The sequence below is a fragment of the Lutjanus erythropterus genome, chromosome 18 (genome assembly GCF_056507025.1).
Source record: "Lutjanus erythropterus isolate fLutEry1 chromosome 18, fLutEry1.hap2, whole genome shotgun sequence".
Taxonomy (NCBI): domain Eukaryota; kingdom Metazoa; phylum Chordata; class Actinopteri; order Lutjaniformes; family Lutjanidae; genus Lutjanus; species Lutjanus erythropterus.
The window spans coordinates 24,667,844-24,682,060 of record NC_139334.1 but is presented as its reverse complement, the minus strand read 5'-3'; the positions used below and the strand labels follow the sequence as shown (position 1 = coordinate 24,682,060).

Here is a 14,217-nt window from a genome sequence, read left to right as displayed (position 1 = left end):
TAAGGGAGAATTGCAGCCCAGGAGGACAAAGTGTGAGGAAAATTGCAAAGATTGGGAAATATGGACTACATTATGTTATTTAGCACTTGTGGAGCACAAATATAAAGTTTAGTCTGACTGGTTCTACAGGAACATGCTGTGTTTTGAGCTCATAGGACCACTGTTTTCTTTCCAAGAGAAAATCATGGAGCCAGGAGGCAATTAGCCTAGCTTAGCATTAAGACTGGGAGCAGGGCCAGACAGCTATCCTGCCTGTCAACATCTCTAAAGCTCACTAATTAACACATTGCATAGTGTTTGATTAATCTACTGGTTCATGGACTCAAGCAGGGTCACAAGGCCTTCTTGATTAATGGGATGTAAGAAAACCTATAACTCGTTAATTTCTGTTAAGTAAAGTAAATGAAATAGTTTTTAAAGCTTAGATTATCATTTAGAATATAAAAGGTCTCAGAATGGGTCACCAGGACTTGGTGAAGAATTGAAGCTATATTCACACAGCCTTCTGTTAAACAGCTTCGCCCTGCATTAAACCAAAGAGCTTAGATAACAATGGGCAACTGTCAGGGAAATTTGTCAAAACAGAAGCCTTTTAAATGACTGTTAAAAAATTAATGTATGAAAAGTTTCTAAAAATATCTGGAAAACTCATCTCTAATGCAACATTCACCCAAATCGCTCATTTTACACAAACTTCCAGTAGTTATTGCTTTCACTATTTGGGTTAATTGTGCAGTTAATCAGTAATTCTGTACTGTTGCCAGGAAACCAAACTTGGAGTGGGTGACACACTAGTGTGCATATGGATAAAAAGCTTAAGCATGTCATAAATCACCTTTCTCGAGGAGTTGTATCAAAGTGTTTTACAAAAGACAAAATATAACATTACCATGTTAAGCTAGCATTAAGTTAGTGGTTTAGAGGTAAAGTGCTGGACAAATGAACATTTTGAGCCTTTCTTTTTTAAAAATCTGTTTATTGATTTTGAACAGTGATATATACACAAAGGACAAACAACAAATGCAGAGGAAAAAAACAACAACAAAAAGTTTGTTTTTCATCTTTTGTTGGTAGATTAAGTTGAGCGATCCTCAAAGTCCTGAGACAAGTGTGACTCTGATCAAAATGTATGAAAAAAGACTGAGACAATGCTTACGTCAAAAAAAGTTGAAAATAGAAACAGAAAAGAAAGTATTAGTAAACAACACAAACCAGTCTACCGGAGGGATTGGAGAGCAGACTTGAGAGCACATGCTCACTAATCCCAGGACCGGGTAAAGTTGAGATTTGCTTGTGCCAATTACTTGTCAAATTCCACTCCTGTCAGCCAGTCTGCTCTTCACGGTTAACATGTAATTCAACTGGGATTCAAACTGCTGCCTCGCCTGCAGGGGAAAAAGACAGATTTGGTTTTTCAATAGAAGGAATTATTGTTTTAACTGAAACATTAATTGTCTCTGCCTGAATTTTCCTTTCACATTAGCACGTAATCACACCTGAACTTTTTCACAGGTAAGAAAACATCCAGAAGAACAAATTCAAAGAGAACTGGATTTGCAGGAATGCTGTTTCTCCACTCAACAAAAAAGCTTCTGCAGTGCAGCTGAGGCTGATGAATTACTGCCTCAGACGTTACTCAGGCTAAACTTTAACTTAACTAAATGAGTTTATTAAAATGACTCATCATCTACATTTATTTAATTTGTGGTACAAAATCATGCCAAATAAATTACACTGCAATAGAACAAGTAAGGGCTTAGCACATGTCACTACAGTACTGATAGTACTCAGATTATGGGACTATTATGTGAGTATAAGAATGAAATGACCTGCAGCACATGCAGGTATTAATTCTAATCATTTTAAATTAATGTTTTTTATCAAGTTATTGATTTTTGGGTAACCAGGAGGGTAATGTGCAGTGAGCAGGTCACTATTGTGAAATAAAGCCATGAAATCATTTTAAATTAATATTATGTGTCACATAAATGTGTGCTGAATATTTTTTGTTAAGCGGGATCATGTACACTGAGCAGGTCATCATTGTGAAATGTGTGTCGGGGTCCTGCATCATCCTGTCGGGATTTATTTTACAATAACGATCTGCTCACTGTACGTTATCCCTTACTTGTCTCACCTCATTAATGCTTTCTCTGAAGGTCTTCAGATCAAACGTGAGGGCGGATGCTTCCACCATTGAGCTGCTGTTGAGAATGTAACTGCAGAGAAAAAATACGAAAAAGGCGATTTTTAAGGATCAAGTAATGTAGCCAAAAATCTTCTTTCACTAACAGTGTCTGCAGAATGAACAAAAGTAAAGTCTAAAAAAAAGAGAGAGAGAGAAATCAGCTGTTTTATCTCTAACCTGGGATTTTAAAAAAGCTTTTCACAAAGTGGACAACACTTGTAAGGCACTTGTTTAGTTTAGCCTCTCCAGATAGCAGTAAACCTGTACACAAGAAGTCAATATGCTCTGTGTGCTCACAGAAGCAGCAGAGCTTACCAGCTGATGTTTGCTTTGTGGAGGAGAAAGATGGAGCGGACCATGGCCAAACGCGCCGGGGCTGAGTGAATAACTTTCCCCACAGCAGAGCGGCAGCCGCGACACTTAAGAGAACTGTAGATGCTGAAAGGAAACAATAACAGTGGAAACAAAATAAGACACTGACAGAAAAGAGCTGACTGAGAAGAACGCATTCCTGTAGACGATGGTGGTGGATGATACTTATGCATACAACCACAGTCTGTGTGCCTTGCTCAGGGGCATATTGAAAAAAAAAAGTTTGTGTTCCCCATACAGAATTTAAATCATAATTATCATGATTATTATTATTTTAAACCTAAATCTGATATTACATTGTGGTGTAATTAATCAAGTAAATGCATAAGAAATATCACATAATCTGCAATGTTTTTCCATTAAATTACTTTTGTTTAGTTGTCCAAATTTAAACGTTTTACTTGTCAAATTACTCGAGGGATAGTTGCAGCCCTATACAGTTGTTATCAATAATACTAATTAAGGTCCTGTTCCATTTAATCTAGCAGAGCCTTTCCAGTGAGCCAGGACCTTAATTAGTATCACTGATAACACCTGTGTTTACTCTACTATTCCATGTCAAGATGGCTGCCATGAAAAAGGTCTAGTGAAACTTTGTGTCAGCTGCATGAGAAATGACCTCTGCAAGAGCAGAAAATTGTATCCAGCTGAATAACTAAAGTATATTTGCAGCTCTCCAAACTCACAACATTGTTTTTTTTCACTTACCAGTTAACCATTTCTCCTTTATGTTTTGACTCCACTGCATCACTGACAACCACATCATTGGTTACTTCTGAAGAGAGACAAGCAGCAGGGTATGTACAAATTAGCAAAGGAAATTAGCAAATGAAACATGTACAAATGTACAAATTAGCAAAGGAAAATATAAAATGACATTTCACAAAACAAATTAGCAAAATGCAATAGATTTGATGTAAAATAGCAAGATATAATGATTGTCAAACAACACCACAGCTCATGAAAACAAATCAGTAAAACAAAATTGCAGTATTTTGGCCAAAAACTCCCCCAAAAACTCAAGGTCCACTTACTACGTTTTTCTGGAGCTTCCTATTACATCTTATAGATTTTTTTGAATGGATGGGCAAATTCAGCTTAATGTAGACAGCTGGGTGATGTGATGTCAATTGAGTTATCTCCATGACAACTAAGCAAACCATCCACAGAGAAAGACCATCTAGAAGTGGACCCGAGATAAGATTTTTTGTCAAAATACTGTTACATCGGTTTACACCAGTTCACTCACTATACTGCAAAAGCAGTACTACAGGTGTACCAACATGAACTGATTTCTTGCTGTTTGCTCTCTTTTATTATTTTCTGACGGGCAAGAGATGAAGTGAACTTACTGTGACACATGATAGAGTCCATACTTTTAATCTCCCCACAGACGCCGAAAGTGTCCCCCAGAACAGTGTTGCATTGCTGACAGTGGAGAGTCATCTGTTGTTTTTGTTTTGTCTCCGTGACCTGCTTTTCATCAACGGGACACTGGATTAAAATGCTCCCGTCAAATTCCATGTTAGTGATGTTTAGCGGAGCCTAGACTGCTAGTTAATTGTCCCGCGTGTGAATTTGAAAACAAAGTAGGATGTCTCTTCTTCTACTGTACCTCGGCGCGCGGAGCAGGACGGGTCGTGTCTAGAAAGGAACCCCAGGCCCGCGAGAGATCTCGCGAGAGTGATCATTTTAACCCAAACCATACTCTTTCCCTAACCCTAACCAACTGTTTTCTGTCTCTAAACTCACCCAGGTATTGACCACGGAGTTACCATATTATGAAAGATATTAAGACTGTACAACATGCACAATAGATAAACAATCTCGCGATAGTTTCGCATTTCAAGTGCTGCTATTTCGACACGATCGCTGTGACGTCAATTTGCTCGGCGCAACACTGCCACCACCTGGAGTGATGTAGGAAATGCTGATATATACTGCCCACGAACAATGTATAAACGTTTAAACTAATTAAACCAGTAAATTCTAAAATAAATTATGTTAAAATAATTTTGTTTTACTCATTCTGAGCGTCGAAATTCAAGCGAAGACGTTAATCGACACAGGATGAACGGCTCATACTTTATCTTGACATTGACATGAGGTAGACGTATCGTGTCAAGATGGGAACCCTAGATTTGGAAAACTCTCGTGATATTTGTATTGGCTTTTCATCATTATGTGCATTGTACATAGTAATCACATATCCTAATATAATGATGCCATTTAGTTTTAGTAATATGCAATGACTAGTGACAAAAATTACTTGGTTAGGATTAACGAAATGTCATTGATTGGGTTAAAATAATCACTCTCGCGAGATCTTCCGCGGGTCTGGGATTCCCTATCTGTACAAGACCGGGCCAAAGGCGAAAAAGGCATCCCCGCTCTCATTGGCTGCGTGGCACACCGCACACGGTCAGGAACCAATCAAACGGGTCGTGCTGCTGTGTTTTGAATCGCGGTGGTTTTAACCGTCAGGCGCCGACACACAGCTCACAGCGCAGGAGGAACAAAACGTGTGTTTGTGTGCTGATTTCTTCTCACAAAACGGAATAAACTATCACACCAACATGGATTTGGACTCCATGAAATATGCAGAGTTGCGAAGCCTCGCCAAGGAGCTCGGGCTTAAAGCTAACATGAAGGTAACTGAATCACACTTTTTAAATGAACTTAAACTGAACGGCAGTTTGATGTGGTACGCCCATCTGTATGATGCTAACGGTTACTGTAAGCTAATGTTTGTATTTGTGTGTAACTGTGCGAAATATACTCAACTAACCAGCAAGTTTTGTTCGAAAACAGGCCGATAAACTCCTGAAAGCGATCAAACAGCATTATGAACAACAAAAGAAAAAGGATGAGGAGGTAACGGTAAGTCCTGCTCAGTGATGCTGTTTAATTTCAAGATCATTTTTCACCATGTCTTTTTTATTTTGTTCATATCTGATTAGTATTGTTGTGGTGTTTCCCAGGGACAAGAGAATGATGTCACTGTCCAAGAAGACAATAATGTGGCACAGGACAGTGCTCAGGAAAATAAAGACGCATGTTGCATGGACGAAATTTCCAGCCCCACTGTGTTTGTGAACACACGTCGAGGTAAAGGAAACGGTACCAAGAGAAAGATCTCTGATACTGCAGCAGTGACTGAGTGTGAGGCCAAGTTACCCCCAAGTGCTGCAGAGGTATTACACATTATAACATACCCAACACAAATACACGGCACTAACAGAACTACAACTAGCTAAATAATGGCATTTAATAAACGCCCCTTATATGAAATAGTTCATGTTTTTGTGCATGTGTATCCCCCATTCACAGTTGATACAAATGAAGAAATATGCAAAGCTGGCACTAGGATTTCTATGCACATGATACTGAATTGAAGTGTCAGTTCCTTTGATGCATGAATATTAAAGACTTAAACTGGTTGTTGTTCCTTTCAGGGTGACACTGAAGTGGCTGTGTCTAGTGAACCCTGTGGTACTCGGGGTGCCAAGAAGAGAAAACTGTACTCTACCAAGGATACTGAGTCTACAACCAGTGAGCAGCAGCAGACTGACATTAAGGATGAAGCACCTGTGCATGGCAATACAGGTTAGTGGTGTGGTTTGACGAAACAGTGTACAAACTTACAACTTGTAAATTTATTCTACTTAGTATAGCCTCTTTCTTCTGGAGCCTAGTGTGTTGCTGTTGTCTTTCTTATGATATTCTGAACTTTAAAAAGAAAGTAGATAGGATTATTCGAAATGGGGTCATATGAGGTATTTATCCATAGTCAGTGTAATTCCTACAGTAGATGCCAGTGGACACGCCCCCTCTTACAAGTACAGAAGCTGAGCATTGTAATGCTGTGGACAGGGTCAGCAACAAAGGCTGTCTGACAGCAAAGTAAAGAGGTGAAAATATAGCGTACCCTCTATCTAATAATGTTTTTTTTTGTTTTTTTAAGTGGCTAAAATATGGTTTGTTGCTGATCCTCTCCACAGCAGTGCATTGCTTAGCTTCTATGCTGGTACTCCTCTCAGCTTCTGTAAACTGGATGCGTGTTGACTTGCATCTACTGTTGGTAATACAGTGACTATTGATAAGTGCCTCATAACACAGCCCCACTTTGAATAATCCCAAATATACTTTAAACACGAAATTATGATCATATATTTATCCTTTTGTGTTTCGTCCATTTTTGTGTCCAGGAAAAGCATCAAAATTGACCAAACCCGGTAAAATCCCTCGTTACCAAGGAGGCCAGACGAAGAGCAAGCCGCTGTTGAAGCCTGTCACTCCCAGTAAGTTATTTTGTTCTTTTGTATTTTTTGATGCTCTCGCTCAGCTTCCCTTTGAAATAAACATTTAAGGACCACATGACAGTATGGAAGTGGCTTTACCCTACAAACTCGAAATAATTTTTGTAAATCATGTCCCTTTTGTAGACTTCAAGAAACTCCACGAGGCACATTTTAATAAGATGGAGTCGATTGACTCTTACTTCCAGCGGAAGACCAAGCAGATGGAGACTTATAAAAATTCAGCTAAAGAACTGAAGGTACTGAAAAGCTTCTAAACAATCTTGACTAACTTTTTCAGAAAGATTTGAATGTTATATCTGTATGTGAACTTGTTGTTCTTTTGTTTGTATTTATATTCCATTTTATTTTTTTTAGAAACCTTCAGACAAAACTAAACTGCAGCAAGTTGATGGCAAAACTCAAGTGGTATGTAGCATAAATCTGCTGTGATTGTACAAACACTACAGCTGCAGTGTATTAAAACTACTCCCAGAGTGCAGTAAGGTGATGACCTGTGTGTATATATTCTACAGAAAGCAAATCGTGCTTCCATGTTCAGCCCCGCCCCAATGAATAAGAGAGCAGCTGAGGAAAAACGCAGACACACTTTGCTCTCGGCCAGTAAAGCTCCTCCAAGTAAACCAGCTGGGAATGGAGACGCTCCGTTCAGACCGTCTGTCCTTTCCACTCGCAGGATCAACGTTCGGTGAGTCACTCTTTCTTCCTCAGGCATTTGCTGGTAATTAATTTCAATACCCAAACACTGTTTACTCTTCCAGGAGGTTTAGCCAGTAACAAGCCATGGCTGCCAAAGTTTTGTACCTCAGCAGGGTTTGTACAGAGTTTTCAAAGTTTGGAGAATATGTTTTCAAGGGTAGAAATATGATTGAATCAGAATATACTCCGGGAAAAATGTTTGATTTTTAACTAAATCTGGTGTTCCATCTATGCAATCTCATTTAAACCAACAGGTTAAAGAAGTGTAAACCAATACTTGTTACAGGTGTTAGTTGTTAGTGCCAGATATTGTATACAGTCTGATTGGCATCTTAAGATGTGAGATGAGAGTTGGACATTAATCTTAATAAATGGATATCTGCATATGAATGTAGTTTAATTTTGTAAGAACAGGAAATAAAGCCTACATTGTGGTCGAGACAATAGCTGAGGGGTTCTGAGATTGTGTGTTGGCCAAAGAGTACCACCTTTTTTGCTTCCCACATGGACCGTTTACCTGCATGCAACTACTCAAATGTGATTTTTGGTAGTACAAATGGAAATCAGAACACTTCCAATACCAAAATCTTGTCCCTGGCATACAGATTCTGCAGATAGATTGCTGTGTATGTAATATTCAATGTGAAGCTTTAACATGAGTGTGTTTGTATGCAGGTTCTCAGAAGCCACTCATGACAATGAGTATAAGAGGTCCATGGTGAAGACACCAGCACGTATGTCACCATGTGTGACCTCAAGCACCCCACAAAAACAGACAGCTGATGGAGGAAAGACCAACATTGTCAAGACTTCGACTTTCTCTGCCACAAAAACTCCAGGTACCTTTACCTTTTGATGTTTGGAATGATGATTTTTCCTATTGATATGTACATAGTGAGTGATTTCTTGTTTTCTCCTGAATTCCAAAGCACCATTTGTTTTCACCGGCAACACAAGTACTTCAACAACCCCAGGAACACAAAAGAAGCCACAGTTTGATCTGAAGGCGAGTCTGTCTCGTCCCCTCTCATACAAGCCTCATACAGGTACAAAACCACTTTTAATTTTTCTGCTTCATTGAAATGTCATCAGTAGACAGACAAATCCCTGATGGTTTATTTTTTTATAGGTAAACTGAAGCCATTTGGAGAGGTCAAAGAAAACCCAGCAGGAGACAAGTCACTGATCTCAAACTCACATCAGAAAAACTACAAACAGCACCAAGTCCAGACAAGGTATGTCTGAAATTAAAGCACACACTGGCTGATCATGATTCGTCTTCTGTAACAATTTACTCTCACAACATCAGTCTCTTATGGATGTCCCTGTGCCTTATTTTAGGGAGGACAGGAGAGCAAAACACATGGGAGACAGGAAGCAGAAGAAGGAGAATATGCTCGGGGCAAGAAGAGGCCTTGTCATGATGTAAAAATATTGCGCTTGTCAGTAGATGTTTGTACAGCCTGTTGTTCCCGTGTACATATTTTGTCGTCTGCAGCTGACACATTCATTTCTGTCTCTTTTAATCCATTCTGGGAAAGTAGACAAGCTCACTTTTTCTGCTTCTGTCCAACCTACCATGCTGTGTTTTTAGATTTGACTCATGCATTAGATTGAACACACTGTAGCTCTGAATGATGCATTTATGTATATTCATGTGTAGAGAATTGACATGCTGTTTTGCTCCATTTTTATAGTGGTACTTTTGTTCTTAAAGTTGATATTCTTGCTATGTTTTTACTTTTTGGGGAGAGACTGATAAAAAGACATTAATGCAAAAGATGTCCTTGTCTGCATTCTCCTTTTTAAAATTAAACTGAAGTTTTTAAAAACACTTCAGTTCACCCCAAAATTAAAAAAGACATTACATCTCTTATCTGTAGTGCTGTTTGTCCACCACTATTGTCATATTGTTTTGGAGATATCGGTCACAGATACTTCTATGGTAGAAAAAAAATTAACTTCTACATGAAACTGCTCACAAGGTCTTTAGCAGTAGGGTTGTAGGTCTCCAAATTGGAGATAATACATTTGGGTTGGTGGCAGGTGGATGATTTGTGTACATGTGGATCCAGGTGAATTTTGGGTACCACAAATCCAAGTGCCAGCCAGTTCCATTATATTACTATTTCATATATTACATCTCTACAGCTGATATCTCCAAGAGTCACACCAAGACAATCTAGATGGATGAAGAGCACTACTGGGCAGAGGAAAAATGCAAATTTCACATGAAAAATATTTTTTTATTTGTGATTGTGATCTGGTTGGTTGACATGTCAACAACAGGTCTTTAAACAGAATTCTCAATTCCATTTTGCTGTGAAAGCGCAGTGGAACAGTCTCAGATAATGTCCTGCGATTAAAAGGTCAGATGTCTTCAGCTACAGTTGTGTTCTGTCTCAAACAAGTCCTGAATTGACCAAACTGACCACATGCTTCTTCAGGGCTTTTAGTCAAGTTCTGCATGTAAGAAACAGGTCACATTTGGTGAAATATCACAGTAAGAGTATTAGAATCCAGAGGTACAGTATCTTAAAAGAAGCTAATGGATGGTGTGGAATTGACTCCCCTGCAAGAGGCTTGTAGTCTCAGTTTAATGCAGCTATTATTCAATAACGGTCCATCTGCAAACTGCACGTCAAACTTCAGGATTCTTCTTATACACCTCATATGCAAACTCCTCAGTATGTGCATAATCTTTGCAGGCACCAATGAAATCAATCTCCAGCTGGAATGGACCATCAGCTTTATCTCCCAAAGTAAATCCAATGGTGTTCACCTGTAAATACAAAAAGATGGAGTAATTATAAACTAAACTGGGCACAAAAAAGGAACAAAATGTATTAGAAAACAACATCTTTAGGGAATGATGATGAAGAACAGTGTAACTCACGTCAGTGTGACTTTTTTTTTTTTGCTTTACCTTGTCCAGCCAGAGAGGATGTTGATCGTCTTGTATCCTCCCACGATGTGTAAGGAAGAACTTGGAGAAAGGTATCTGTGAATGAGTATCACTTGAGTATTAGAACCATTGCTTAAATTTCATTAGACTAAAGAAAAAACATTAAATATTAAGCAGGTATTCCTAAAAGTAAAAGTGCAATTCTCTCCAAATTCTGTGATGTTTCATCCATTTGTTTTAATTACTTTTCCTCACCTTGACATCTTGCCAGTAGGGTCCTCCCCTGGTGTACAGGAAATAACAGTATATGTCATCTTTCTGGTGAGAGAAGTATTTTTCTGTTGCAATGCTGATCATCCACGGACGACCATCGCCACGCACACGCAGATGCAGGGTGTTGAAACTGGACCAATCATGGTGCTTTTTTCTATCAAATGAAGCCTGTGAGAGACAAAAAGTTGTTGGGTGTTTAACTTTTAAGTGCAGCTGCAGTGATCCTCCAACTGCAACCAACATGAATTTAAGAACAGTTAATAATTTCCAGACTTTGGGTGTGGGCAGGTTCTCCTTCCAAAACAAACTTAAACCAATAAACCACAGAGGACAAAGAGAAACCAGTCTGTAAATTCAGCTGGTGTGTTGTGTATTTGGAGTGAATACTAATAGCTGTTATTGGTGCGCATGTTCCCGATTTTTGGCTACCTACCAAAGTGGCTGCAGAGAGAGGAGAGTGCAACAGAAAGGTTACCTGTTTAATTGTCTGGAGTATTTCAGAGATAATTGTATGAGCCGTTTAATTTAGTAGCTGCTTATTAGTTTTTAATGGGAAGGTTAAGCACTTTTCATGCAGATTTCCACAGATGTTGTTGGTGTTAAGGAAAATCAGGGGTCAGGGTGCACTAGATTAATATTTTATGACATGTTTTGGCCAACTAAGTAATACCCACAGCCAAGGGTGGTGACACATGGGTGTGAGCATCAGAAGCTCACCGCAATGCATCCTGGAAGATATAGGTACAGCTGGCACAGTTCTGCAAGCAGGATAACTCAGTTTTCTTGGTCAATATAGCAGACACTGAGGAATTTATTGCGTCAATTTCATTTTCCAAAACCTGTTTTCAAAGACATCTCCTCAATGGCCAAGAATAAAGTTCTGGTGGGGAACAAGTGCAGTCTATTTATTTATTTATTAAGCTAAAAGTATTCAGTCTCAAATATATCAAATTCTGAAATCGGCTTGTAAAAATGTCTCGCAGGTAGCTAAAATCCCAAAATTTCTGGAGAAAATACTAAAGACATGACCTCAGCGTCCTCAATAACCCTGGACTAGAGCTGCAACTTTTTAAGAAAATCACTCCCAGTTTTCACCTGGTATTAAAATGCGATCTGTTTCTGCATAAATTAGCCAGATTGATGTACAGATCACATTTACACCTACTTAAGATCTGAACACAATACAAGTCAGACTACCTCCAGATTAATAAAAATAACTGTTACTTATTACAGCCTCATTAAAAGTGAATGTATGATTCCACAAACTTTTGGAAGAAAAAACATTAGGTCACTTACCAGTGGTTGCTGTGAGCGCAACGTGCAGTAGCCACTGTAGCGTGTTTCTCCGTCCCTCGGAGGAGTAGAATTCAGAGTCCCATACAGAAAACAGGTGTTACTGTTTCTGCCAAGCTTCAAGTAAACTTCACTTTGTCCTCCGATCTCACGGTCTGAGGACACCGTCCACTGTTCCAGGCTCTCCGGACCTCTGAACTCCCACAACACTCGATTCTGCTCCAACATGTGTTCAAGGATCGGTTTGCCTTCGGGACCGACCCAGCGGTCAGAAAACTCCTTTTTCAGCAGAGTGAAATGCTTCTTTATCCCCTCCAGACCTTTTGAGAGGTCAAAGTTGATCTTCTGCCATGGAAACTTGTCTTCTTTGGGCTTGCCAGGTCTTCTGTATTCGCCCTGAATCACAGCTCTTCTGGGCACAGTGAGAGGAGTGATGGAGGGGTGGAGCAGCTGCTGGTGCTGATGGTGGTAGATGGAGCTCAGCAGCCTCGCTGAGGGGAGACGTGTGATCTTTGGTAGAGACATTTTACTGGTGATGTGTACGATTCACTGCTGGGATACACAGAAAGTGGTGTCATTACACTTATGTTTTAGGGTGGTAATGGATTATCAGGTTTCTTGAATTTTCAAAGAAACAAATTTTTAAATAAATCAAATTCAACTGGCTTGACAGGTTGTGATCAACATGTACATTCTTTACATCATTATTTGGTCTAAGGCATCATTACTCAGACTAGTGCTGGAACTAGTTTGCTTATTTTATAGTCCTGATCACAGGTGCATCACTTATGACTGGGTATTTAATAACTGATCAAATGCATTTATTATTTAAACATTTTTGATTTGGTGGCTTGGCAGACTCTCCTCTCTTTGCTTATTAGTGAGCAAACTAGTTTCCCAAGTGATAATAAAAAAATTATCAGAGTCTATTTGCTCAAAATCTGAGGACTGATCACTGTAAATCAGTCCCAGTTGTAATACTTAACAATAGAACCAGACAGGTATATTAGTTGGCCAATATTATTGGCCTGATATTGGCCTATCACAACTACTATATCAGTATTTGTGTACATACTGACTAATATGTGCCAGTACAAGAGCTTTTTATTATTATTTTTTTTTACAGGAAATAATACAGATTGTTTTAATCACTTATATATTTGATTTTTTTTTTGTAATTTAATATGTGTGTTATTCGATATCACTGCTCTGATATGATTTTAAATATATCAATAATTTCAGACAATATAATGCCGGAAACTGCCCCAAAAATCTAGTGTTGGTCTGACTCTTCTTAATAAACTGTTAAAATCACATAAATCAGTACAAATCATTTGCTGGTCTGTGCTTCACACACGGAAGTTATACAATTATTGGATAATAACAATAATGACAACAGTGTGAATTACAGTCATTTTTAAGACTAACTGTAGCTTTTGAAAACATGTAAGTATACAGCTAACGTTACAATAAATGGCCTGATGTACATGATTCTGAAGACCTAGTTAGCTTAATAGTTAATGTGATAATGAATAAACGGTTAGCATAATCTGTCTCTACTTACCCTGACCATGTTGTATCGTGTGGGGAAGGATGGATGTTTCACCGACCTCGGTTCTTGTTTTAGCCTGGCTGAAGTTGTCTATTTAAATGAACATTACGGGTTGAAACAGTGCATAAACTGGTCGTGTAACTACACTCATTTATAAACCCAAGGTTGTCCGGATCCACACGGGAGACCAAACGGAAGCACTTATAATGCGTTCATGATGCCTTCAGAGAATAATGTAACATTGAGTAGCCAGTCAAACACATGAGACAACAATGTCTCTGTGTAAATGTCTTTTACGTAGCGTCTGTTATTTATACATGATTTAAGTTGTGTCATTTCCTCACAGTTTGTAAATCTGACGTATATGCAATAGAAAATCTAGTACTACTACCACTATTAACGATAATGAACAAATAGGACACCAGATTTACAACCTTATACTGTAAATTACCGTGGACAGTGAATGCAGCTCTAGTGCACCAAAGATTCCTGTCCTGACTGACGCACTCACCATCAATATGTAGTTCTGCTTTCAGCTAACTGTCAATATCCTCGCATGCTGGCGCAATATTTTTCTTAATTTAAATGACATTGATATTAATATAAGTGTGAGCAT

At 38.8% G+C, this 14,217-nt stretch overlaps 3 protein-coding genes across 4 annotated transcripts; 1 reads left to right on the top strand and 2 right to left on the bottom strand.

Annotated features, from left to right (window-relative positions):
* Positions 1-1,033: 1,033 nt before the first annotated feature.
* oip5 (opa interacting protein 5) lies at positions 1,034-4,280 on the bottom strand. The gene is made up of 5 exons (XM_084742683.1): positions 3,913-4,280; positions 3,269-3,335; positions 2,504-2,626; positions 2,138-2,219; positions 1,034-1,385 (listed from the first exon to the last, which is right to left on the bottom strand). Exons 1-5 carry the CDS (start codon positions 4,082-4,084, stop codon positions 1,308-1,310), a joined length of 522 nt encoding a protein of 173 aa, XP_084598809.1. The 5' UTR covers positions 4,085-4,280; the 3' UTR covers positions 1,034-1,307.
* A 765-nt stretch (positions 4,281-5,045) lies between these two features.
* Positions 5,046-9,095, top strand: nusap1 (nucleolar and spindle associated protein 1). Its single transcript, XM_084741796.1, is given in 12 exon segments — positions 5,046-5,211; positions 5,372-5,440; positions 5,542-5,754; positions 6,016-6,166; positions 6,769-6,861; positions 7,006-7,118; positions 7,237-7,297; positions 7,300-7,567; positions 8,254-8,417; positions 8,508-8,624; positions 8,708-8,813; positions 8,920-9,095. Coding segments are annotated over 12 exon segments (1,518 nt in total). The 5' UTR covers positions 5,046-5,136; the 3' UTR covers positions 9,008-9,095.
* Positions 9,096-9,810: 715 nt separating this feature from the next.
* Positions 9,811-14,152, bottom strand: ndufaf1 (NADH:ubiquinone oxidoreductase complex assembly factor 1). Of its 2 annotated transcripts, none has more exons than XM_084741794.1 (5): positions 13,614-14,152; positions 12,053-12,601; positions 10,739-10,924; positions 10,505-10,579; positions 9,811-10,360 (listed from the first exon to the last, which is right to left on the bottom strand). In XM_084741794.1, the coding sequence occupies exons 2-5, from the start codon at positions 12,572-12,574 to the stop codon at positions 10,220-10,222; spliced, it is 924 nt and encodes a 307-aa protein (XP_084597920.1). In that variant the 5' UTR covers positions 12,575-12,601; positions 13,614-14,152; the 3' UTR covers positions 9,811-10,219. The 2 variants fall into 2 exon arrangements, with proteins under 2 accessions (XP_084597920.1, XP_084597921.1); XM_084741795.1 differs by having other exon boundaries at positions 12,053-12,598.
* Between the last annotated feature and the right edge of the window lie 65 nt (positions 14,153-14,217).